Source organism: Schistocerca americana, chromosome 6 (genome assembly GCF_021461395.2).
Source record: "Schistocerca americana isolate TAMUIC-IGC-003095 chromosome 6, iqSchAmer2.1, whole genome shotgun sequence".
In the NCBI taxonomy this organism is placed as follows: domain Eukaryota; kingdom Metazoa; phylum Arthropoda; class Insecta; order Orthoptera; family Acrididae; genus Schistocerca; species Schistocerca americana.
The window spans coordinates 222,413,345-222,440,751 of record NC_060124.1 but is presented as its reverse complement, the minus strand read 5'-3'; the positions used below and the strand labels follow the sequence as shown (position 1 = coordinate 222,440,751).

The window sequence follows — 27,407 nt, the reverse complement described above, 5'->3', positions numbered from 1 at the left end:
CGAACGATTCACCTCGGACGACGACGTCCAGCTGTACGTGCGGAACTGGTTAACATCGCAGCCCCGGGAACTTTACGAGACAGCCATTCACCGCCTCGTGTCACAGTGAGACAAGTGTTTCAGCAGCCAGGATCAGTTCTTCTCACATAAAGGTACTGGTTTTTGTAATTATGCGTCCCGCTCGCTTCTTTTTGAACGCCCCTTAAATGTGAAGCGCCACGAGGCAGTGTTCCTTCTAAACTACCCAAAGGAACCAAAGCTATCATATGGAGCTGCTGCTAAAATTCTTAGAAAGTGAAAGACATTCGTTGCGAAGTGGATCAAACGATATTTAGTCGCTAGAAACGTGGACGACTTACCGGAGAGAGGGCTAAGGTGTCAAGCTGGAATCGATAATGGCGGCGATTGGATTAACTATTAGGTAATTGTGCAATTAGTAATATCAAGTATTTTCGTGTAAACACATATTTATAATAGTGTTTTTCATTTCATACAGATAACGGCGTCCACTTTCTTGTGGAACTGACTGTCATTCCCTCCATCCGAAAGGTTGGGTAGTTTGGGGGAAGAGACCAAACAGCGAGGTCATCGGTCTCATCGGATTAGGGAAGGACGGGGAAGGAAATCGGCCGTGCCCTTTCAAAGGAACCATCCCGGCATTTGCCTGGAGCGATTTAGGGAAATCACGGAAGACAAAATCAGGATGGCCGGACGCGGGATTGAACCGTCGTCCTCCCGAATGTGAGTCCAATGTGCTAACCACTGCACCACCACGCTCGGTCACCTCATTCGAAGATTCGGTTACATGTTGGCAACATTGTGGCTGAAACCTAATTACAACTGTGCTGATTTAAATGTCTTTCTCTACGGTATTCATGTCAGAGATTAACAAAATACAACCATAAAAGATTTATTTCTATCGTTATAATTTTTGTTTTTCAAAGTATCTCAACATGTCGTATCTAATTGTAACGAATTATCGATTAAGTTCATCAAGTCCGTTACTTGATAGACGTTTCTTGTCATTTTGCAGCATACAAAAACCCGTTGTAGAATACAGAAAAACGAACTAACTCAAGGAATGGTATTGCTTTCCACCCCTGTTATATAACATCTATACTGACGAGTAACTACGATGGCAGTTCAATAAGTAATGCAACACTTTTTTTTCTCGGCCAATTTTGGCTGAAAAAACCGGAAATTTCTTGTGGAATATTTTCAAACATTCCCGCTTCGTCTCGTATAGTTTCATTGACTTCCGACAAGTGGCAGCGCTGTACGGAGCTGTTAAAATGGCGTCTGTAACGGACGTGCGTTGCAAACAACGGGCAGTGATCGAGGTTCTTTTGGCGGAAAACCAGGGCATCTCAGATATTCATAGGCGCTTGCAGAATGTCTACGGTGATCTGGCAGTGGACAAAAGCACGGTGAGTCGTTGGGCAAAGCGCGTGTCATCATCGCCGCAAGGTCAAGCAAGACTGTCTGATCTCCTGCGTGCGAGCCGACCGTGCACAGGTGTGACTCCTGCAATGGCGGAGCGTGCGAACACACTCGTTCGAGATGATCGACGGATCACCATCAAACAACTCAGTGCTCAACTAGACATCTCTCTTGGTAGTGCTGTCACAATTGTTCACCAGTTGGGATATTCAAAGGTTTGTTCCCGCTGGGTCCCTCGTTGTCTAACCGAACACCATAAAGAGCAAAGGAGACCCATCTGTACGGAATTGCTTGCTCGTCATGTGGCTGAGGGTGACAATTGCTTGACAAAGATTGTTACAGGCGATGAAACATGGGTTCATCACTTCGAACCTGAAACAAAACGGCAATCAATGGAGTGGCGCCACACCCACTCCCCTACCAACAAAAAGTTTAAAGCCATACCCTCAGCCGATAAAGTCATGGTTACAGTCTTCTGGGACGCTGAAGGGGTTATTCTGTTCGATGTCCTTCCCCATGGTCAAACGATCAACTCTGAAGTGTATTGTGCTACTCTTCAGAAATTGAAGAAACGACTTCAGCGTGTTCGTAGGCACAAAAATCTGAACGAACTTCTCCTTCTTCATGACAACGCAAGACCTCACACAAGTCTTCGCACCCGAGAGGAGCTCACAAAACTTCAGTGGACTGTTCTTCCTCATGCACCCTACAGCCCCGATCTCGCACCGTCGGATTTCCACATGTTTGGCCCAATGAAGGACGCAATCCGTGGGAGGCACTACGCGGATGATGATGAAGTTATTGATGCAGTACGACGTTGGCTCCGACATCGACCAGTGGAATGGTACCGTGCAGGCATACAGGCCCTCATTTCAAGGTGGCGTAAGGCCGTAGCATTGAATGGAGATTACGTTGAAAAATAGTGTTGCGTAGCTAAAAGATTGGGGAATAACCTGGTGTATTTCAATCCTGAATAAAACAACCCCTGTTTCAGGAAAAAAAATGTGTTGCATTACTTATTGAACTGCCCTCGTATAAATCTCAAAACCAGAGCATTAAAATAAGCAAATCATACTGATGTAGGTGCCGTGTAACGAAAATCTTTTAATGACACAGGAAACAACATCATTCGTGTCATTTAAGCACTAGCCAATTCCTACTAAAACGATGACTTTAATCCTAATAATGGAAAAACGCAGATGTGCGCATTTAATATAAAACAGATAATTAATTATAACTTTCAAATACAAATACGTACTGCACTCCCGCAATTTAATTCCGCTGCGAGGACATCAAGCAGAAGATTCGCATCACAAACACCGCATGAGGTGTACATTCAAGTTCCTTTAGCGTGTCATCCCTTGACTGTACTCTCGTGCCTCCGAGAAAGATGCGTCAGCCTGGAGGAACTCTACCAATGCTAATGATGGAATATGATGTATTGTGACAGAAAACATCGACCTTGGTTTTGGGATGATGTCGCAAAACGGAAAGGTGTAACAACCAGAGAACTTCGAAAAGCTAGAGAGATATCACATGGTAATTATTATGTCCAAATTGGAACATGCGGAGGTGTCTAAACCGATTGTGAAACTGAACGTCGCAGTGCTGAGCAAACACGAAGTACTGATGCCATGATGAAATAAGTGAGATGTTGCGATTCGATGTACATGAAGGATCTCTAGCAACTTTTGTTTTGTGGTAATTTGAAATAAATGTTTATTATACAATGAAGAGCCAAATAAACTGGTACACATGCCTAATATCGTGTAGGCCCCCCGCGAGCACCCAGATGTGCCCAAGACGACGTGTTGGAAGGAACTGACACCAAGAGTCCGGCAGGGTTGTCCATAAATCCGTAAGAGGGGTGGAGATCTCTTGTGAACAGCACGTTGCAAAGCATCCCAGATATACTCAATAATGTTCATTCCTGGGGACTCTGGTGGCCAGCGGAAGTGTTTAAACTCAGAAGTGTGTTCCTGTAGACACTCTGTAGCAATTCTGGACATGTGGGGTGTCGCATTTTCCTGCTGGAATTGCCCAAGTCCGTCGGAATGCACAACGGACATGAAGAGATGCAGGTGATCAGACAGGATGCTTGCGTACGTGTCACCTATTAGAGTCGGATGTAGACGTATCAGGGGTCCCATATCATTCAAACTGCACGCGCCCCACACCTTTACAGAGTCTCCGCCAGAGTGAACAGTCCCCTGCTGATATGCAGGGTCCATAGATTCAAGAGGTTGTCTCCATACCCGTACACGTCCATCCGCTCGATAAAATTTGAAACGAGACTCGTCCGACGAAGCAACATTTTTCCAGTTAACAGTCCAATGTCGGTGTTGACGGGCATAGGCGAGGCGTAAAGCTTTATGTCATGCAGTCATCAAGAATAAGGAGCGGGCCTTCGTCTCCGCAAGCCCATATCGATGATGTTTCGTTGAATGGTTTGCACACTGGCACTTGCTGATGGTCTGCAGCAATTTGCGGAAGGGTTGCACTTCTGTCACGTTGGATGATTTTCTTCAGTCGTTCTTGGTCCCGTTCTTGCAGGATCCCTTTCCGGCCGCAGCGACGTCGGAGATTTAGTGTTTTATTACCGGATTTCTGATATTCTCACGGTACACTCTTGAAGTGGTCGTACGGGAAAATTCCCGCATCATCGTTACCTCGGAGACTATTGCTCCAGCACAGACTATAACACCACGTTCAAAATTACTTAACTCTTGATAAACTCCAATTGTAGCAGCAGTAACAGATCTAACAACTGCGCCGGACCTTGTTGTCTTATATAGACGTTGCCGACCGTAACGCCGAATTTTGCATTTTTAAATATATCTGTACTTAAATATTCCTGTCTGTAACAGTTTCTTTGGCGCTTCAGTATAGATAATCTTTTCTCCCGTCTGCGAGTATTAAGGCCATTTATTATGTTGGAAGTCAGATGGTGTTACGCTGCATTTACTGAATTTGGGATTTTATTTTACAACATTTTCATTGTCAATTCCCGACACCAACGAATAAATACCAGCAGCATTTGTAAGATTAGGCGCAGCAGTTTCCGTGTCCGTGGGAAGCATCTTCCCCCGACATGGAATGCTGTCTCGACGGCCCAGAGGGAGCCACAGCACACGCATCGATTGGCGCGCTCGGCCAGATTATTAAATCACACAAGTCCCGCAGCGAGCCCCGGGGCCAGTAAGCGGATTAGCGATGGCGGCCGAGCGAGGGCACACCAAAGCGCGCAAAGAGCAGCTTGGCACGTGACCGCTTTCCGAATGGCGGTTGTCTCGCGGAAGCAGGTCTGCTCATAGCGCCTGACGGCGACGGAATGCGTCGTGCAGCAGCTGGCCTTGGCGGGAAAATGCAATCCCTTGAGAGTTCCCTCCCAACGCCCATAATATGCTTAGAAATAACGACCAGAAAACGACTGAGCAGGGTTGAGGAATCTCCTACAAAGTGCCAAAATGACGGAATAATTAATCGATAAAAACCATTCAAGTAATTAAGCACCTGAAAGCTATAGGAACGTTAAGAAATAAATGTTTTAAAACGGGCGCAGCGAATACTGGTATCCAAACTATAGAGCGATCAAGAAATGAGCTTACTATGCAGGTCGCCTAATCAGTTCAGACGGTATTGCAAATTTTTGTTGTTAATTTTATATTTTTTCTACTTAAACTTTTGTCTTTAGTTTTCGGATATCAATTACGGTGACCCGTGTGCCGATTAGAATCGTCATCTCAGCACAGGATGTTTGTTCCCGTAAAATACGCTGGCGAACAAGCCCTTACGCACTACTTTTTGAACAGACAGTCAGGACCGTGGCAGAAAAATCACGTGTAGGTAGCATGACGCCGCAAGAGCGTGGCACAACGTGAAGACGCTTTCTCTGCCTGGGCATGACATTCATCCCCCCCCCCCCCCCACCGCCACCGCCTTCCTCTTCTGACTTTGCTCCGATAATACGTCATATCCAACCTTGACTGACTAGTGGTCTGTAATTCTGCTGCCGGCCGCTTTAACCGAGCGGTTCTAGGCGCTTCAGTCCGGAACCGCGCTGCTGCTACGGTCACAGGTTCGAATCCTGTGTAGGGCATGGATGTGTGTGATGTCCTTAGGTTAGTTAGGTTTAAGTAGTTGTAAGTTCTAGGGGACCGATGACCTCAGATGTTAAGTCCTATATAGCTTAGAGCCATTTTGTAATTCTGGTCTGGGGTGCCCAACTGTTAATTCCGCATTACATATGGGTGTCCGCAATACTTTGGATAAGGTAGTATAGTTATTCCAGCAATTTTCGCAGTGTGCATCCAAAACAGCATACGACTGTCGCCTTCTAATATTTCGGCTGATAAGCCGCACGGACATATTGAAGGTGTGCCGTCGAAATTAGAACTAATTGACACAACACTGTGGAGTAAATGCTCGGTACAGAGAAGACAGACAGCAACAAAAGCGTTGTTATAACTGTTTATCTGCTAACTGTACTTCCACAGCTTCCTGACCCAATGAGTCCCAACAGGATAGGGCTGTGGCCAGCATCTTCAATTTCCTTAATCCATGTAATGGCCAGTGAAACGATTTTCAGCCACTGCTGCACATTTGTTTGCAGAGGAGGTGTGTGTGTCGCTGTGTTCGATGCGCCGTTATTGCACAGTGAGTCCTGTTTGTCCTGAACAACTTACACCTCACCCGCAGAGAGTTTCATAAATACTTGCTTTCCGTTAAAACATATCATCTTCACAGGTCCCAGAATATCTGCCCGTCCTGGCCTGCGGCCGAAGGCACATTCATTTTACGCTTCTTCATTAACCTGCGTTTTCGAAAAACATTTCGCACTTACGGTAGAAACGCCACAGACTTTCTACCTGCTCTCCCTTTGGTTGGTCTGGTGTTTTCGCTTGCAGAGCTCTCTTACTCTGATGTTTTGTGTATCCATTTTCAGCAATACTGTACCAGTTCGTCCCGTAGGCTGCCACAGTCGGACACTACTACATAGATCGTATGTAAAAAAAATTTTGAGTACGCTGATAGTTTGCGAAGAATGGTCGTAGTTGGACACCTGCAAGCGTAAATCAGTATGGGTGGGCTTACGGTGCACGCAACTGCCTAACAATCCACTCCCCTAACGTCGACCTGATTCGTCCAAGAACGGTACACAGCAATTCACTTCCCGTTCCATGGTAAACCCTATCTTTTCATGAATGTAGTCCAGTTGCTCAAGAAATACCAATTTATCCTCATCGCTGAGTCGAACTATGAACGTGTCGCCGACACATGTTAGAAAATTACAGACTTCATAGATCACTTGCGACTGCGCAATTTCTATCTACAATGATGCTGAACAAATCAGTTTACAGGTTGCATACGCATGATTTTTCATGAATGGCTGCATGTTGGCCATTTACTGATAACTAAATAACATACAGGTTTAAATTTGATAAGAATGGGCAAATTAGTCTGGCGCCACTAATCAAGGCAAGTGCAACACACATTTAACAACAAAGTAAAGATTATGATCTACAAGACTACACGCATTTAATTACGTGTTCTTCCTTCAACCGTATTTGGTTAACGCGGACAGGGTAGGTGGCGAAAAGACAAGTAGATGACCACCAGAGATTCCATCAAGGTCCTGCATTAAATCCCTAATCACTCTACAGTGTCTATATGTAACGTCAGATGGAAAACATGATGCTACATTAAAGGTGTAGGTTATGTGCTGGTATCACATTTCACCATCCCCTTTTTTCTCGTCTTTAAAATTAAAGGCAGAATATCACGGTTACCTCCACAAAAAATGGTCACAGTTAACCAATGTCAGAGTTACACATATGACGCCTTGGTCCTCGTTGTCAGTAAGGAGGTCAACGGTAGAAGTATCTCGCACTTGAATCAGTTACTAAACACAGTAATTGCCATATCAAGTGGCAGTTTGAAAAACGAATAATTATTGTTTTTCAGTACTGCCGAAACATAGAGGTTTAGCACTCGATAAAGTATGATGTAGAAAAGAGTAACACAGGCTGCGCTAAGACTCTGGATGACCTTATTTCCCGCTCTAAATTATCAATACAATCTCTAACATGACACGAATAAAAATAAAGGACATTGATAATGAATAAAAATTGATCTTCTACAACGAACAGCGTTGTAATTCATGGTTCAAATGGCTCTGAGCACTATGGGACTCAACTGCTGTGGTCATAAGTCCCCTAGAACTTAGAACTACTTAAACCTAACTATCCTAAGGACATCACACACATCCATGCCCGAGGCAGGATTCGAACCTGCGACCGTAGCGGTCGTGCGGTTCCAGACTGTAGCGCCTTTAACCGCTCGGCCACTTCGGCCGGCTTGTAATTCATGCAGGCAATTCGCATACGTAGGTATTTACGTGAAATGTTCTTGAATCTCTGCCTGATAGAAGTTGTTTCTATGGACCGCTTGATTGTAAAAAGTTCTTTTCTTTTTCTTTTTTTCTGTCTCCGCTGCCCTTCCACTTTCGGCCACAGACTTCATAAACTACGGGGAAATTGGTTCCACGGGGAGTCACCGGCGTCTTAACGGAATTGCCGAATTCACTTTTCTCGGGCGGAGAATGCGCTGGGCGGTCCGCGATAAGAATGCAATCACACGCGCCTCCCGGGCTCCCGGGGGGGGGGGGGGGGGGGGGGGGGGGCACATTACGTGGTTGGGTGCCCGTGCGTCAGCTACCGAGAGGAGCAATTCCGCACAGAAAGCCACATGTCTGCCGAAGCACACAAACTTCGGCTAGAGCATTGTTTCTAACTAAGCAGGTGCGCTCTATCTACTCGTGACGCTTTCACTACACGAAATTATTCGTACGTGTATCAAGAATTGACCATCGTCGAAACTATTAGGAAAGGAAAATATGTAATGCGACCATACCTACATACGCAAGAAATTTTTTTGTTTGTTATTGTCTTCTCTGAGTCTTTAGCAGAATACGCATCTTTAGTTCTGCGCAGGTTTTCCGGTTGTTGTTGACTTGCTTGCCGCTGAGCACGTTTCTCTATATGGCTCGATATTTACGAATTTTTTTTCTGTATGCCTTTGTTGAAAATTATGCTCTTTACTTACTGTAAAGACGTAATTACTTTGCAAGGCATCGTGTTAACGCGTTGTGCGTCATTATTTGAAAACACCGACACAATTAGGTGCCGTAATAAAGGAAAATTGGAAATCTGTTGTAAGTTCCTATGGGACCAAACTGCTGAGGTCATCGGTCCCTAGGCGACACACTACTTAATTTAACTTACGCTAAGGGAAACACACACACCCATGCCTGAGGGAGGACTCGAACCTCCGACAGGGGGTGCCACGCGAACCGTGGCAAGGCGCCAGACCGTCGGCTACCCCGCGCGGCCATAAGAAAAGGAAAGGTTTCGAATACCAAAACCTCGGTGTCCATCTTCTATTATGAGAAGGAAAGTTGCTACTAACCATATAGCGGAGATGCTCAGTCGCAGATAGGCACAACAAAAATACTCTCACAATTAAAGCTTTCGGCCATTAAGGTCTTCGTCAACAATAGCCACACATACGCAAACAAACCACACAAACCACACTGCCTGTGTGTGTGTGTGTGTGTGTGTGTGTGTGTGTGTCGTTGAGGAAGGTTAATGGCCAAAAGCTGTAATTTATCTGCGACTCAGTATCTCCGCTAGATGATGAATAGCAACTTTCCTTCTCAAAATATTGTTACATTCCATCCTGGACTTCCACTGTTTGATTCTCTTCTGTTACATTTCATGCGCGGTTTTTGAGGTACAAATATGCAAATATCCAAGCGTACTCAGTGCTAGTGTCATTACCAGTATTTTACAGAGCACAGAGGTGCTAAAAATTTTGCGAGGAGTATGCTAACTTTAGTACGATGTTGCAATGTACACTGTTAGTGCTAAGTGCCATTTACGGCAGCATTCACTTTCATCGTCGATGAACCTGCAAGTGTGGCTGATCTCTGAATCATTTGAAATTTCATCTGATCTCAAATTTTCAATGCAGTTATTATCAAAAAAAATTTAAGCTGAAAGTAATGCGACTTGATCATTAGTTACACTTACTGCATTACGTGTGAAAATACTTTACACTGAATTTATAAGTGTCTTAAATCATCGACTGTAAAAGCTGCTCAAAACCCTCCACTTCACGCAAAATTTACCTACAGCAGTTGTCCATCTGTTTGCTTTTGAAATTTGTACATAACATGCTTCTCTTCCTATTTAGGAAAATTTGCAGCCCTGTAGCGTCCGCCATTAGGTCGGCCAGCTTTAGCTGATCAAGTATAGCTGGAGCGTTCAGACAGCGAAGGGCTGTCTGATTTCAACACGTTCTTGATGGCATCAGTATTTGCCCACGTTCATGTAACAATCTCTCCGAGTCGATGATTGAAACTGTTCGACTCTTCAGTTAACGATGGCTATCGTTTCATAAATCAAATGGCTGTGGTCCTCAAGATGTTGGACCAAGGGGTTCTACAGTACTATTACAACGATGCGAGTTTCCCGCTTTAGTAGCTATTTGTTCAATTTTTTCTTGAGGTAAGGTTTTCTTTTCAAAATTCTTGGGAACAGTCATTTGAAAAGCAGTTAAAAAATGCTCCTGTCGGAGCACAAAAACGGCGAATATGTTCCTGTTTATAAGACTGGCAGAAAAGCGGGGAATCAGCTGCCGCAGTCCTCATAGCGTCTTCCTCACCAGATATTCTGGTGTGCCAACACATTAGCGCTCTTTTAACGCGTTGTAAATCCTTTTACCCAGTCTCTTTTTGTAATTAAGCCTTCATACTCAGGACCCTCTCACTGCTACTGCTGTGTGTGTGTCTCTCTTCTCCTACTGTCTCCTTTTTCTACCGTTGATTTACAATACATCCCTGTCTCCTCTCTCACTTAAACTGTATCTTTTTGTATTTCTTTCCCACTGCCACTATCTTCAACAGCTCGGTAACTCCAAACTTCTGTGGTTCCAACTTATTTTTCCCCTACACGCAAGTGTTTAAAATTTTGTTCAAAATGCGTCCTCCCCTACACTAATGTGATAAACTACGCAGGTCTGGGAAGGTCCTGATCTCCTAGCCTACGTATGATCTCCATTCATCTGCATTCCTTATGTCCTCTCTTTTGCTCCCACTGCTCTTATCTCCACCCATTTCTCTCTCTCTCTCTCTCTCTCTCTCTCTCTCTCTCTCATTGGCAGTGTGTCCTCTCTCTTCCGCCTTCACTGTCTCTCTGCTACTCCCTTTCAGCACAAAAAAATCACGAATATGATCGCATGCCAAAGCTTCTGGTAAGAAAGGCGAATGAGGAAACTGCTTCCCACTCTCCTGTAAGTCTTTTAAAGGGATGATACTAGCCTTTTCTGTCCTGCGACAGAAGCATTTTTCAACTGGTTCGCTTCTTTCCCTGTTACAGCAGGGTGTGCTGCTTACATGAAACGAATTACTTAGCTCAGTAAATGTTTTGAGTTTACGCAGTCCACGCCGAGTCGTTCATAGCACATGCACAGCGCCGGCCAGTTAGCTGGACAACGCAGGCGCGGCCCATGCATATAGCTGCCTCAGCGGTAACACAGCAACACCCGGCTGGCGTGCCCATGTCAGATGGCTGCAAGACCGTACCGAGCCCATCACGCTATGCTACGCCGCAGTTGCCTCATCCGCTGCGGGCCTCCTGCGGTTTTATAAGCGCATACAGGATCTGACTTTAGTCAGTCTCGTCCTGGACTCCAACGCCGCTGATACCAAGACGCCATGCTATTGGTTTCGCCTTCATCTGGATTTCAAACCCGCTCTGGAACTGGACCATTCAGAGATTCCTCTTCACGGCACTTCAGCCTCTGTTTCATCCACAAACTCTGTTGATTGTCGTTCCAATGGCTGCTCTAGCCCAGTATTGTAGTGTAGTATTATTATGTTTTCGGCTTTCCCTTGTTGCGGAATAAAGTTTCTGTCTACTCACGCCTACTATTATTTGTTGTTCCCCATTCACGGACAAAACAAAAAGTGTGGAAAATGTAAGTTTCACATAGAATCGTTTGCTTTACATTTTTTAATACTTTACCAGTCGATCGCAATTCATAGAAAACGGCCAGCTTATTTGTCTCTTAAAACAGTAAAGTATTATAAGAAATGCTTAACTCAATTCGGAGTCTTTCCAGTTTTACATAATTTTTGGTAGTCGTTTCATGTTCTTTCCAGGCATGTTAAGACCCTTTCTAGCCCATTTTTTTGTCGCTGCAGTATCACTTTGCTCACATTTGTATGAGCGTGAAGAACCCATTACACAGTGCATACAGTACTACAGGTGAAAAAATGCTGACTAAAAACCAATTTTTGTTACCTCAGAACACTTGTGATGACACTAGAACGTTTGACATGTGTTCCCTACGTCAGCTAAAACTACATTTACGCCTCAAACCGGATATTACCTCTGGATTTCCGCAACGGATAACAATGTCGAAAAAAGTTTCAATAGCCCAAAAGCATCTTATTAACAACATACGGTAAAAATTTCGACCATTTGCCATGAGTAGAAACTACCGAAATGGCCGTCCCCTCAATACTTATCGTACCCAAAATCATAGTTTTTCATTGTTTTCTCTGCAACTACGCAAGAACAAACTGTGCTTTAACACGCCTACGGTCCATCCTAAAGCACACCCAACGCAAAAGAATCAACCGATTTGCTCGATTTGCCTGGGCTGGAGGAAGTGTGTATTGTTTAAATTTTGACCCTGTGCTGTAGGACAGCTACAGTATACCCGTTCTTCCGACAGGTAGTATTCGGCAAACGAAGTTGACACTCGGCCCGTTGGCTGATGGGAACGACTGTAAGCCGATTTTTCGTTTACGGTCGCTCCCATCAGCCACTGCGCCGCGTCTCAACTCACTTTGCGCGAACAGTATGCAGTTATCGCTACATCAGGGGCTATCCAGAACACTTGACCCTTCATCTCTGTAATCAACAGAACCAGACATTTGACTCTCTAAAATAGCATTTTCGCACCCGGCTTTTTCGAACATATTGGTACCGTGCACTGTGGTGCTGTAAACAAACGGGACCAGATTCTGGTGGTTGTAAATTATGTTGACAAGCAATGCCCACTACCGGCGTTTATTTTTTGCCACAGTATACGTTTACATCGAGTCACATTAATAAATTGGTATCAGCTGCAGCAACAGCATTTGCGAAATACGCAGTTCTCTCGTAACTCCCAGCCCTCGAAATACTCAACTGAAATGATTAACATCAATTGTGTACGTATGTAATTTAAAATTCTGACAAATGTATTTTCTATAACGCTATTATGCCATTCTTATGTTTCCGTAAGTCAGGCACAAACTTTAGGCTAAACATCAGTGCTAAATTTGGTGCGTGTACTAAGCGCACCGAGTGATTGTGAAGTCACGGCGCCGCCTGTTTTCGTAAGAACAGCGCTGCACACCATAGTAAATTGGGTGTCCATATAGTAGCGTCAGCGCCTCGATATAACGGAACTAGCCGCGCCTCGGATGTTGCGGTTGGCTCGCAAGATAGCACGCGCGGCTGTGGCCACGTGTTGCTGCTTGTACTACATACGCCACAGGATATGGCGGCAGTGCGGCACCCAGCAGCCACTGTAACAGGTAGTGTGTCCCAAGGCATCAAGTTTGAGGCGACTCCCAACAAGCTGTTAAGAAAGTGGTGTGCGTGTTACGGAGGCCTGGACTACTCAGCGACCAAAGACAGCCCACTCATAATCATACCCTTACATGTGCATTTTCACAGACCTTGGGTGTCCTTAAGACCTTAGTGCATAGGGCACACTGTATATCCGACTAAGACAATTTGCAAGAAGAGCTCACATACCTCAAATGCATTTTTAAATCGAATGCATTTTCCCCGCAACAAATTCGTAGAGCACTGAACGAAAAACCTAGAATGCAGGTATGTGATGGGGAAGAAGATAGTTCCTTCAGATGTAGTGCGTTCTTGCCATGTGTGCGCTCTTTCCTTACTCGGCTCACGGACGACTTACAGCTTCGTCAAGCGGGTGTGTATCAGATTCCTTGTCGAAATTGTGAGAAGTCGTACATAGGTCAAACAACACGCACCGATCATGAGAGGTGTGTGGAGCATCGAAGATACAGACGCTTATTACAGCCAGACAAGTCAGCTGTGGCCGAACATTGTATCGATACAGGGCATTTCATGAATTACAGAGATGTGAAGGTTTTAACATCCATTTCTTCCTTTTGGGAATCTGTCTTAAAGAAAGCTATAGAGATTAGATTAGCTAATAATTTCATAAATAGAGATGGTGGTTTTAATTTGGACAAAGCACGGAATCAGGCTCTTGGGGTAATTAAACTGCAGAGAAGTCGTCATGATGTCACTGCCGCCGATCATACATCGATAAGAGAATCGAATGTCTGTACGCCTTCGCCACAGGCGGCGCATGTGTAAGCGTATTTCTCTGCCGCCGACAAGCATCTGTGACTCGCATGCGCAGTACCGCCGCGGTGGAGCATATAAGGCCGCGCTTGGCATCTTGTCGTCAGTCTTGTAACTCACTCTGAGGATGGCCGGACGATACGCGGCCGAAATACCAGCGGAGGAAACTTTATTTGCGCGGCTGCATGCCCGAAATTTAATGGACATACCCTTACATCTCTCTGTCCAAACAAATAGGTCGGATGACCCGTTCTTTTTGAAAGTAGTAGGTGTATGATACAGTCTTACAGCAGTTTACAATACGCCCAACAACATGCACATGGTCAACACCAGAGTATTGTTGTTCGCAAGCCTAGCAGATGCTAGTGCAATCTGATGTTTTTAGAATTTAGGTGGGTGCACTCTACGTTTAACATTTGTAATAAGGTACAACTGATTGCCTGATCCGGACTTGAACTTGACGCCTGCGCTGATCCGGGCTTAATTCCGACGCCTGCATTTCGACAACAGCACTTTTGAATTAATCTACGAGAGTGTAAGCCTCAACATGAGATTAGCTTCTCTCAATAATTAGCAGTCTAGAGACGGGACAAGACTCCACTGGCCCTGCCCTCTCAAAATGTAATAACAATGAGAAACACACACACACACACACACACACACACACACACACACACACACACACACACACACAGAGAGAGAGAGAGAGAGAGAGAGAGAGAGAGAGAGAGAGAGAGAGAGAGAGAGAGAGAGAGAGGGGGGGGGGGGGAGGGGGGGTATGAACCGGGTAACTTGATTGGTGAACTCGTTGCCGGTTTATCCGCAGAAAGCACCCCTTGATACGGAGCAAACGCCCGTCACACGACGCAACCACACGGCGGCCCCCTGCAGCGTGCATGGATTGGTTTAGCGGGCGAGCGCCTTCTCCCCGGAAACAAGATTTAGTACTTCCAATTATCCTCTTTGCTCTCAGCCTGAAGAGAGAGTCTGATTGTACAACATCAAATACTGTAGCACTGTAACTGGTGATACGTAAAAATGCTGCGAATACTACCTCAACATTCTTAGTTCGCTATCAGCCACTTCCTTCATAATATTTCTCAAAGCTGTTGATTTTCCTCCTTTCTGTTCAATTTCAGAATGGAGCATCAGATAAACAACTGGTTTCAGTAGAATTTCGAAACTTTTCTTTACCACTTCCCTACGGCGCTTACTTGAAAATAATGTTTCACATATCACTGCCTATTGTGCATATTCAATGCCGCTATGTTTCCTCCAGAAGTGGCTCTAAGCACTATGGGACTTAACAGCTGAGGTCATCAGTCCCCTAGACTTTGAACTACTTAAACCTAACTTCTTCACACACATCCATGCCCGAGGCAGGATTCGAACCTGCGACCGTAGCAGCAGCGCGGTTCCGGACTGAAGCGCCTAGAACCGCTCGGCCACAACGGCCGGCCCTCCAAAAGTAATTCACTTCTCTTTCAAGCTCCTCAGCGTAACGCGCTGACCACTGAGATTGGCAAGACAGGACGATAAAGATACAGCAGTGTACATTATATTATGCTGGTGTCTACCATCAGAAAGACTCCTTGCAGAGCACACACTGAACGACAGCAAATACGAGTATTTGGATGCCAAGGAGTGTAGAACGCCGTTCCCTAAGCAAATCAGCAACGGCTTTTTATAAATCACAAGACGCTTTTCGTAAACATGATTCACGGCATATGTGAAAAACAAAGAAGGTTCGCCCGACGTCATTCAAATATGTTTTTACGTTATACTTGTGTCATTAGATTTTTTTTTTTTCTTCCTTTCGAATTCACCAACCAGAATTACGTAACACCTTCAATTGCTCTGGTGTTTCCTATTTTTCCAGTGCTCCAGTTTCTCCCCGCGTTGTCTTTTCCTTTCTTCTGTCCATGTTTCTCCTAGGTATTTCTTTAATACGGATGCTACTGCCGATTTCTTCGTCCAGACACGGGGAAATATTTGTTTCGTTAGCCAGTCCTCTTTCATTCAGTAGAGATGACCCAAAAGGGTTAATCCTCGCTTAGCCGTCACTTCTGCTATTTTCCTTATATTTCTGTAGATCTCCTCATTACTTCCCATTTGCTGCCATCTGTAGTTTGTACTGCACTCATTATCTTTTTAACAATCCGTCGCTCAGGTGCCTCTATTCTGTCCAGCTTATAGTCATACCACTGTGGTATAGTGTTAAAAGTTTTATTTGTCTAAAAATGCATTTCTTATTGTAAATATACTTTGTCAAACCATATGCTCTTTCCATAGCTACTGCAAAATTTTCAAGTTCATTCTATTGCATAATTTACTTAGTCTATTTTACCTATTTCAGTTTCTATGAATTCCGGTGCATTTTTTACATTTGTCACGAATTTTGTTCCTTCAGCTGAAATTTTGAGACCATGGTTATTTGCTAGTTATTCTGTCTTTAAGACAATTTTTTTCTAACATTCCTTGTCATTTGTTGGCTAAAGCGCTCACGAAAGGTAAGAATTGACCTTGATTTCGCACTAGCAGGGCCTGCATTTTTTTCCCTTATAAATTAACTGGAAACGACTGAAATTACTTCAACCTTTTCTCCGTTTCGTAATGTTGCTTGGTTACCAATTTAGAAACAAGCTGACGCAATATTCAAAAGTGCTTTCATTTCGGACTTATTTCCTGTCTTGTTCATGTCTTCAGGATGTGAGTCGCCGACTAATTTGCTTGAAATGGTTAAGAGACAAACGAAAATACACAAGGTAAGTTCCATTGCCATCCTGTGAATCAGCAGACCAGGGCAGTATTTTTGAACTCTCGACTATTTTCTTCCATCCACTGGTGAACACTTCTAGCCACATAACTTAGTGCAAAATGTGGTTAAAGATTTAATCTTCGAAAGAGAAGACAAAATCACGAACGGCTGAACGAGATCTACTCGTATGGATTCATAACCAGTTAGGAGTGCGTCATAAATAGATTAATGGCGCCAAAAAATGCGACGTAAACTTTATGCAGATCATAACGCTGGCAGCAATGGTCGCGCTGAGTTTGTGCTCCAAAGCGTCTCGCAATACACGACGGCGTCCATCTGACCTAGGGAGCGGAGCATGTGAATCTCCAAAGAATGTTTCCCGTCGACTATCAGCAGCATTCCAGTTAAGGAATTGTTGAGCGCATGTGTGTCAATTAAGAAAAAAATGTTCAAATGTGTGTGAAATCTTATGGGACTTAACTACTAAGGTCATCAGTCCCTAAGCTTACACACTACGTAACCTAAATTATTCTAAGGACAAACACACACACCCATGCCCTAGGGAGGACTCGAACCTCCGCCGGGACCAGCCGCACAGTCCATGACTGCAGCGCATTAGACCGCTCGGCTAATCCCACGCGGCGTCAATTAAGAGTAATATCAGTATTTCCTTAAGTGTTGTGAACACATGACATACAATGGCGCCATTAAGACATTTACACGCAAGCGAGTCATAAAAGCCGTGTCATGATCTGTATGCGTCCTTTCCTGTCCAGAAAACTGGCTATCTTTCCTTTCCGTGCAGATTTTAAACTGAAAGACGAACAGAACTACACTCTAACTATAATTTATTAGTTATTAACCGTAGACTAAAAATGAGGAAATTGTAAAAAGTTAGGAAATTAAGAAGATGGGACACGTGAAAGTTGGAAGAATCAGAGACTGTTGAAAGTTTCAAAGAATCAATAGGCAACGTCTGACGGAAACTAGGGAAAAGAATAAAGTAGATGAATGTGTAGCTTGGGGACACGAAATAAGGAAGGCAGGAAAAGACTACATACGTAAAAAGGCATGGACATGTCTAAATCCTTGAATATCACATGAGATACTGACGGTAATTGATGAAAAAAGGAAACATAAAAACGCAGAAATGACGCAGACGAGAAGGAATACAGACGCCTAAAAATGAGACTGACGAAGTACAAAACGGCTAAGCAGGAATGGCTAGAGGATGGTAAGGACACAACAGCATATATAACTAAGGGATAGATAGATATCGCCTATAGGAAAATTAAAGATACCTTTGGAGCAGAGAAGCAGCTGTATGAATATCAAGAGCTCAGATGGAAAACCAGTACTGGTAAAGAAGGGAAAGCTGCAAGGTGGAAGAAATGTAGAGTGTGGCTAATCAGGGGAAATGATCTTGAAGGCAATACTGTGCACAGTCCGGCTATGTTGAAGTGGCCACCGCCTATGTTCGACGTCAACGTGTAATAACCACTCAGACAGGGCAGATGACAGTACTAGCAGCCCAGGGTGTCAGCAGCATGCGGAAATCAATGCGAAAACGTAGCAACTTACCTGACGTCCTAAACGACATGATCATCGGTTTTAGGAACAAAGGTGGAAGCTTTTCCAAAACGGCTAAGTTTGTTAACTGTTCGCGTGCCGCCGTTGTTGAAGTATACCGTGCATGGGAAAATGGGGCTGTACAAAACCGGTGCCGAGGCAGATGTGGTGCACCAAAGGCCACAGATGACATGGGTGAACGACGGCAGCGGAAATGTGTGCGGGCGAATGGACGTGCAACGTTCGTGCAACTGTTGAGCTACTGACCGCCCAGATGAACCAAGGGGCTACCAACAGTCTCTCCGTAACGAGCCAAGGGGCTACCAACAGTCTCTCCGTAACGACTGTTCAGCGAATGTTGCCGCATAATGGCCTCTGCAGCAGGTGCCTGGTTCATGCAACCAGTATCGCCACTAGATGGCCTTTTCAGATCAATTACGTTTTATTCTCCATCAGATAGATGGTCGTTGATGCGTACGGCCCTGCAACAATCGTCTGAAGGGTCCATGTCAGAGGTGGGAGTAGAAGGAACAACAGATCAACGCAAGGGTCCATCCACACTTTGGGACCGTGCCCACCAGTACATGCAGCGTGCTTTTCCTCGGTACTATGCCATCTATCAGCACGACAATGCAATGGATCACAGCTCGCTGTGTACGTATGGTTCGAAGAACACGAGCATGGGTTTACCGAACTCCCCTGACCACAAAACTCTCCGGATTTAAAACCAAGAATATGTGGGACCATTTCGATCGGGCTGTGCACGACATGGATCCTCATCCGAGAAACCTAGCGCAGCTGTCTACGGCACTGGAGTCGTCATGGTTCCACATTCCTGGCGGTAGCTTCCAGAACCTCACTGACACACTTCCTGCAAGTCTCGCAGCAGTTCGCCCTGCGAAAGGTCGTTAATGTGATTGGACAGTTCAGAAAGGGAACAGGAAGTACGCCTAAATGAAGATGAGATGAGAGATATGATACTGCGAGAAGAATTTGATAAAACAATGAAAGACCTAAGTCGAAACACTGCCACTGGAGTAGATTAAATTCCTCAAGAACTACTGATACTGATATCCTTGGGTGACACAGCCATGATGGAGGAGACGGAGGAAATGCCATCGGACTTCAAGAAGAACACAATAATTTCAATTCCGAAGAAAGCAAGTGCTGATAGAATTAAATATTACCGAACTTTCAGTTTAATAGGACATAGTTGTAAGACACTGAGACAAACTATTTACGGAAGAATGGAAAAAGTTGTTGAGGCCTTTGTCGGGGAAGATCAGCTCAGGTTCTACAGAAATATAGGAAAGCGCGAGGCACTGATGACTCTACGAAATATTTTAGGAGATGGGTTAAGGAAAGGTAAGCCTACTTTTCTAACATTTGTAGACATATAAAGCTTTTGCAGTGGTGACTGGAATACGTTCTTCGAAGTTCTTAATGAAGGAGAGGTAAAATACGGCGGGCGAATTGTTATATATAACCTGCACAGAAAACTGAAGGCAGTCCTGAGAGTCGAAGGGCATGAAAGGAAAGCAAGTGGTTGAAAAGGGATTGAGCCAAGGTTTACACTATCCTCGGTGTTATTCACTCTGTACATTGAGCAAGCAGTAAAGGAAACCAAAGAAAAATTTGGAGAAGGAATTAATGTTCAGGGAAAAGAGAAATAAAAACTTTGAGGTTTGCCAATGGCATTCTAATTCTGCCACATACAACGAAGGACTAGGAAGATCAGTTGAATGGAATGAACGATGTCTTGAAAGGAGGATATAAAATGACCAACGAAAGCAAAAAAAAAGGTAATGGAATGTAATCGAATTAAATCTGGCGATGCTGAGATTAAGAAAGAGACTAAAAGCAGTAGACGAATTTTGCTTTTTGGGCAGTTAAGTAATTTATGACGGCCGCAGTAGAGAGACTATAATATGTAGACAGGTAATGACAAGAAAGCATTTCTCAAGAAGAGAAAGTCTTTTCTGAAGGTATTTGTCTGGAGGTTGCCTTGTACGGAAGTGAAACGTGGACGACGCGCAATTCAGACGAGAAGAGAAGGCAAGCTTTTGAAATGTGGTGCAGAGAGGGATGCTGACGATTAGATAGGTTGATCGCGTAACTGCTGTCGAGGTTGTTGTTGTTGTTGTGGTCTTCAGTCCTGAGACTGGTTTGATGCAGCTCTCCATGCTACTCTATCCTGTGCAAGCTTTTTCATCTCCCAGTACCTACTGCAACCTACATCCTTCTGAATCTGCTTAGTGTATTCATCTCTTGGTCTCCCTCTACGATTTTTACCCTCCACGCTGCCCTCCAATACTAAATTGGTGATCCCTTGATGCCTCAGAACATGTCCTACCAACCGATCCCTTCTTCTGGTCAAGTTGTGCCACAAACTTCTCTTCTCCCCAATCCTATTCAATACTTCCTCATTAGTTATGTGATCTACCCATCTAATCTTCAGCATTCTTCTGTAGCACCACATTTCGAAAGCTTCTATTCTCTTCTTGTCCAAACTATTTATCGTCCATGTTTCACTTCCATACATGGCTACACTCCATACGAATACTTTCAGAAATGACTTCCTGACACTTAAATCTATACTGGATGTTAACAAATTTCTCCAGGTACTGAATAGAATTCAGGAGGAAAGAAAGTTACGGCATAACTTGATTAAAACAAGGAATCAACATCAGGAGGCAACAAGCAATAGCCAGTTTCGTACCGGAGGGAAGTGTGCAGGCTAATGAGGGAGGCCCAAGGCGTCAATACAGTAAGTGAATTCAAGTGGATGTAGCTTGCAGCAGTTGTTCAGAGATGATTGGCTTGCACACTACTGGGTAGCGTGAAGGGGCTGCATGTACCAGTCTTCGGAGTGACGACGACGGCGGAAACAACAACAACAACAACAAGTTACAGCGACTACGGGAATAAGGGAAATGCGTACAGACAGCATGCCAAACCCTGCTCACTTCATCGGTGCGCATCAACGAACACACACTACAAACTACACGCTCTAGACAGGTAACCTTCGTCTCCAAGATGCAGTCATAACAATGTGACTTTTTAAGATTACTTAGATTAAAGACAACGCCAATACGACCTTTTTTCAGTGTCTAGAGAAAAGATATTTGCTGATGTAACAGACTCTACAAATTACCAACTTCTGCTACGAAGTGTAAGGTGGTGGGGGTGGTTTTCGTATAAAAAGTAGTAGAAGCTTGAAACTGTGGTGTGGGTGATATTGGTAAACATTAGGGAAAGTGAAGTGATAGTCGAGAAATAACTCAAAAGAAAACAGAATCAGATGGACTCGTTGAGAGTACTCACCTTTGGATGCTCCTTGATGGGCACGAGCACCTTGACTGCGACGCGGATGGGCTTCTCGCGGTAAATGTCCACATACTTGCTCTCTCGGGGCAGGGGACGACCTTGCGCCTGCACGCGGGCCACCTCTTTCGTCACCTCTGGAACGACACAAACATTTACACTCAGCACGTTCGCTTCAAACGAAGACAATGCAATGGTTATTATACAATTTGTATTTTTTTGCAGACACACGAACGAGGCACATCATCATATACGTTATTTGTATACATTACCATATTGAAATGCGCATAGTGCCACAGTTAACGTCAAGACCAGTATTTAATGTCCAATTTCACAACGTCTAAAGGCACTGGAAACTTTCTCACACTAATAAATATTGTACTATTTTATTAAGAAATCGATCAGATTATATTATGGTAGTAAAACACATGGGATAGATGCCACATCAGGACATATCTCTCCAAATTTCAGTGCAAATAAGCACATCAGGCAAAAATTTAGTCACCTACGGGAAACATAAAGCTAATACCGTGTAAAACAGTCTCTAGATTTGACAACAACATGAAATAGGCAAGCCAGAAAGCTTACAAATTTCTTCAGGTTGCCATATTCAGTTAAAGCGAATCAATGATTAGATCCCTTAGAGCGGCCAAATTGCGGTGATGTTGCCCGCCATGCCTTACTCGCTGTTTCGAATATTCCCAGACATTTTCATGCGATTAAGGTCGGGTGATTCAGAGAGTAAGTCGAGGTGTGGTAGGGTGCCTGAGTGTTCCGTCACGTCAGGAAGTCATGCGTGCAGTCCTGTGAATAGCGATGTGGCCCCAGCTGGTGAAGATCCAGAAGAAAGGACATGCTGAAATTAACGCCGTGGTTCGTATTCACAGTAACCTGAGTGAGTGCGCCCAAGTCATGGTACGTAAAACCACCAAAATCACAGAAATACTTCTTGCCTACAGTGCTCTCAACAAAAGCTGGCCTCATCGGATCGTAAGTTCTACCGCCACGCTGCGTCATTTAAAAAGAGGTGACTCGTCGGACCACGCTACACTCTCCAGCTACTATTCATATTTCTTGTTATTAGGCTCAATGAAAAGGTGCAGCTTTGTGTATCACTGTGTGCAGTGGCATTTTGCGAGGTAACCGACAACTGTTGTCTCGAAAATCGGTTAAGATGGACCTGCACTCAACGACTGCAACTACTCCTATCGGGTTGGAAAGAGTTTAAAACCAACTGTTATTGACAAGAGGTGACACGAGTCTCAGGTCCCTTTCGGTTAGGGTCATTTTATGATCACCGTTCCCACGCCCTGTTAAATGGCTTCAAGTGGCACACCGTTCATTGTAGATCCACTGGACAGCCCGCGCTGATACAACAAATCGGGCAACTTCATTCACGACTGGTCATGGCGAACTCCGATCTACATAACATTTTCTCTCATTTTGTCTCCTCTCCACGTGAGCCCATTGTACTGGGCTGACTTCACACAACCGAAAGGTGCGCTTCTTCGTTGATCCATTATGGACTGTGGGACAACGGCTAGCATGTATTTCTTGATGCAATAATTTACCAACAGCCGTATGTATTGCAGAAATTTATTTTATGAACTTCTTATATGCTACCAGTTTCGGCATTACATTGATGCCATCTTCAGGCCCCACACGTCATAGTCGTAAAATCGCTATACACTAAAGGAGCCATATAACTGGATCCGTGAATCAAATCGCTATGCAACAGCTCTTGGTGGCCACCGAGAGCTGTTGCATAGCGATTTTACGACTATGACGTGTGGGGCCTGAAGATTACCACTGAGAAAGAAGAGAAAATGAAAATTTCTTAGACACTACCATACACAGAATCAACAACAAACAACTTTGGAATTTTCAGGAAACCTACAGCCACAAGTACAGCCATTCACATGAGCTTCAACCATCCCCAAGCACACAAACTCTAAGTTTCGGACACATGCTACACAGGCTCCACAGAACTTAACTGGACAAACCCAGGTACACACAAGAACTAAACACAATACGCCAGATAATCAGAGAGAATGGATACAACACGTAAATGACAAACAAACTGAAAAACAAAATTAAAACACAAATTACGAAAGAAGAAACCATGAACAAATCACCAGCCACAATAGAGAACCAAGAACACAAACTCCAGAGAAACACAGGGAACCAGGAACACCCTACAAAGAGTACAGTATGGCACGTACAAACATGCAGTAACAAAAACGTCCACAGGGCAGGAAACATACTGAAGGAACAAGGGCTACAAATATCATTCCGCACAAATAACACAGTACAAAAAAATCTAAGCACTAAGAACACTTCTGCCGACAAAGTCTCCAAAAGCTGGAATATACTAGTTAACCTGTTCTTCGAGTCAGTCAGTCTTCATAGGCCAAACATGCAGAAATTTCAAAACGAGGTATTCTGAACACCTCAGAGCCCTAAGAAGTGACAGTACACACTCCACTTTTGCAGATCATCGAATACAAGAAAACCACCATCCAAAAAACATGGAGACTGATATTAAGATCCTCAGAGAAAGCAACAGAGTCTATCAAAAACTCACCATAGAGGAGAACTAGCGGAAACAGAAAGCAATAATACAAGGAAAGAGGGGTCCTGAATGAAAATACGACACTGTGCAACAAAACTCTGTTTGGAACACTCAATGAACTATACAAAGGCACATCCCCAAATAAAACAATCAGTCTCAAATGTCGAAAAAAAAAAAACTCTTGTTTTCTCGGTTCCCTCCACACCCCTCTTTCCAGCTCTCTCTCTTTCATGGCGCAGCGCGCGCGCACACACACACACACACACACACACACACACACACACACACACACACACACACACCCATCCATCCTGCCCTCTCCCAACAGCCACACCACACTAGTTCTGACGAAACATTCAAAATTCGCGCCACAGAAATCAAGAAGTGTCTGCTCAGATCACATTTTGTCACATTTTCTAAAGGTAAATATGAGGTGAACTACTGAACAAAAACAAAATTCTGAAAACTGCACGGAAACAGTGCACTGAGTAGCAGTTGATCGAGACATCAACCGGAGACACGCAACGGGACGAAAAATATAAGTACAGAAATGCACATAACCTCTACCAACGAAATAGTTCACAAGTACCCAATTTTCCTTCATGGCTAGTTTTGGAGATGATATGCTGTCAAAAAACCGACGAAAAGCGGTACAAAAATCGATGTATAATAATGCAGTTCATTTAGCTATGTAATCTTAAGGCAAAAGTCTGAAACAAGGAACAAAGCAAAATGCACATATTGTAGTTCTTAGGCCTACAAGAGATAAATTATTGTAAATTTGATATTGAACTTTACAGAACTCAAAATTTGACCCACAGAAGATGACACATAAGTAGTGGAACAAGCTACGTTTCGACACCGTTTGTTTCTGTGGGTTGCCCACATCAGAGGCAGGTATGCACTCAGGGGCAAACTTATTGTTGGCGGGTGGGAAAAAGACTCAGTTGATCGATCAGTTGGAGGGTATTCCATTGTAGTGTACGGAATATTGTTTGAACAATTTCGACATTGTGTGGAATATTGTTTATTTAAACAATTTAGTGGATTCAAGGCATTGTATGGGATATATGGAAATTGGTGGAGAGGAAGGATCTCGTAACAGGAAATTCAAGGATACATTATTTATTTATAAAAAATTCCGTTTTTGGGGGTTTGGCTTTCTCTTGCCCATCATTCTCTGCTGTTTGGAAACATGTAGGTCTTGCAAGAAGCAATTACATAGGGCAAACATGCTGCATAACCTAAGGTTCGGTACTGGACTCTGGGTGTCTTAACCTAATGTTTGGGCCTTTGTCGGCACTTGACCTATTGTTGCGTTACCTGGCTTTCCATGTCACCCCCATTTCCTTAAACTATTGTACCGCCTTTGATACCAAATTAAGTAATCAGTTACTTCCTCTCACCATTTTCTTGTACACTTTCCGAATTTCACATGCTTTTCAACGCCATTTCTGGGGCATTCTTCTTTGTCACCCACCCCCTTAAACTAATTGTACTGTGTATAACATAAAAATTATGCAAATTAACGTAGTTTCTGCACACAACCTGCTGTTCTGCTCCATGTCACCCACTCACTCACTCCCATTAACTACTGTACCAATAACACCGCATTGATATAAAAAATTTATGCAAATTAATTAAATCTGTATTCTTCACATGTATGGGGTTGTTTTTCTTAATTCGCACCATCCTATTGGTTGGTGAAATCGATGGAATATAATTTAAACAAAAGAGTGTTCATAACAAACACATCCTGTGACATGACGCCTGACGTCGACGTCGTCCCCGCCGCGAGCCACTGTTATCACACCACTGCAGGTGAAAGTTGGGTCTATTTTCGTGTATATAGTTAGTATTCTTCGAGAGTTATAGTGACGTCACAGAACTTCAAGGCGCACTCACGCAGGTTAGTGGAGGTGCCCTTTTTTCCCGCCATTTTTTTTAGGTTAGTGGAGGTTGCATTGTCCTGATGGAATTTGAACTTCCTGCCAGGGGGGCGTGACAGGGAGACATGGCACTTTCCTGCCAGAGAGGTTAATTAATTGAACACTTTAATTATGTAGTCACTGTGACCTGTCTTCCTGCCATTTCCTTAGTTTAGTAGAGGGTCCATTGTCCTGATGGAATTTGAACTTCCCACCCAGGGAATGCGGCAGGGGGCGTGGCACTTACCCACCAAAGAGGTTAATTAATTGATCACTTTAATTAAGTAGTCAATGTGACCTATCTTCCTGGCATTTTCTTAGGTCAGTAGAGGTTGCATTGTCCTGATAGAATTTTAACTTCCCGCCAGGGGGGCGTGGTGGTGGGGTGGCACTTTCCCAACAGAGAGGTTAATTAACTGATCAGTTTCATTATGTAGTCAATCAAATTGATACGAGTGAGAGGGGGCCTATTACAATAACTCAGATCTGAAATTGTACCTGTAGCAGGGATGGGGGAGGGGGTTGGGGGAACAATAGGTTAAATGCCTGTCAGTCGAAAGGAAACAGGGGTGACACGGAAAAGCACTTAACAGAACAACAGGTGAAGTACCTGTCAATCAAAGAAGAACAATAAGTTTGCCACTGAGTGCATACCTGCCCTTGATGTTGGCAACCCACACTAAGCAAATGCGCCAGCATCCCCCTTCCTAAGGGGGTGGGGGAGTGGGAGGGGGTGGGGGCACAATAGGTTAAGTGCAGCGACATGGGAAAGCACTTAGCAGAACAATAGGTTGACATGGAAAAGCACTTAACATAATATGTTGACATGGAAAAGCACTTAACAGAACAACAGGTTTGCCCCTGATATAGCCAACCTGCACTAACAAACTGTGCTGAAACATAGTTTGTTCCACTACTCACATAGGTGTCGAAATATGTCTGGGTAAATATAAAAATAAAAAATGAATAAACTGTGCTTGTGTAGGATGATTTTCAGGACAAACCAATTTTTAAATCGCAAACACGGAAAAGCGTCAAGAGGAGCTTTAAACCTTAGTAAAACGAGAACTTCACTAAAACTAGATTACTTTCCTGATGATACGAAATTTATTACTCTTGAGAACCCTGTCATTACAGCAGCTTCAATAGGTATGTGTATAACGCATTTTACAGACGTGTGACTTGTAAAATAAACCGGTAAAACAACTTGTTGCCAATCGCATGTATCTAATATTTTATAGCTCACTTGTGAATTTTTTGCAGCTTGCTAATCCATGTCATGCATCAGCACATTTTCCAGATGGAAAATAGAGCCTGTTGCGATTACAAGCAGCACATTTTCTTATCATCTTCAACGT

At 43.9% G+C, this 27,407-nt stretch overlaps 1 protein-coding gene across 1 annotated transcript in view; it reads right to left on the bottom strand.

The window, feature by feature from the left end:
• Nucleotides 1-27,407, bottom strand: part of LOC124620060 (KH domain-containing, RNA-binding, signal transduction-associated protein 3-like) — a 537,488-nt gene that overhangs the window by 114,774 nt on the left and 395,307 nt on the right. The window contains exon 2 of the mRNA XM_047146728.1: nt 21,550-21,686. Coding sequence (XP_047002684.1) covers nt 21,550-21,686 — 137 coding nt within the window. The remainder of the gene's footprint in view (nt 1-21,549; nt 21,687-27,407) is intronic.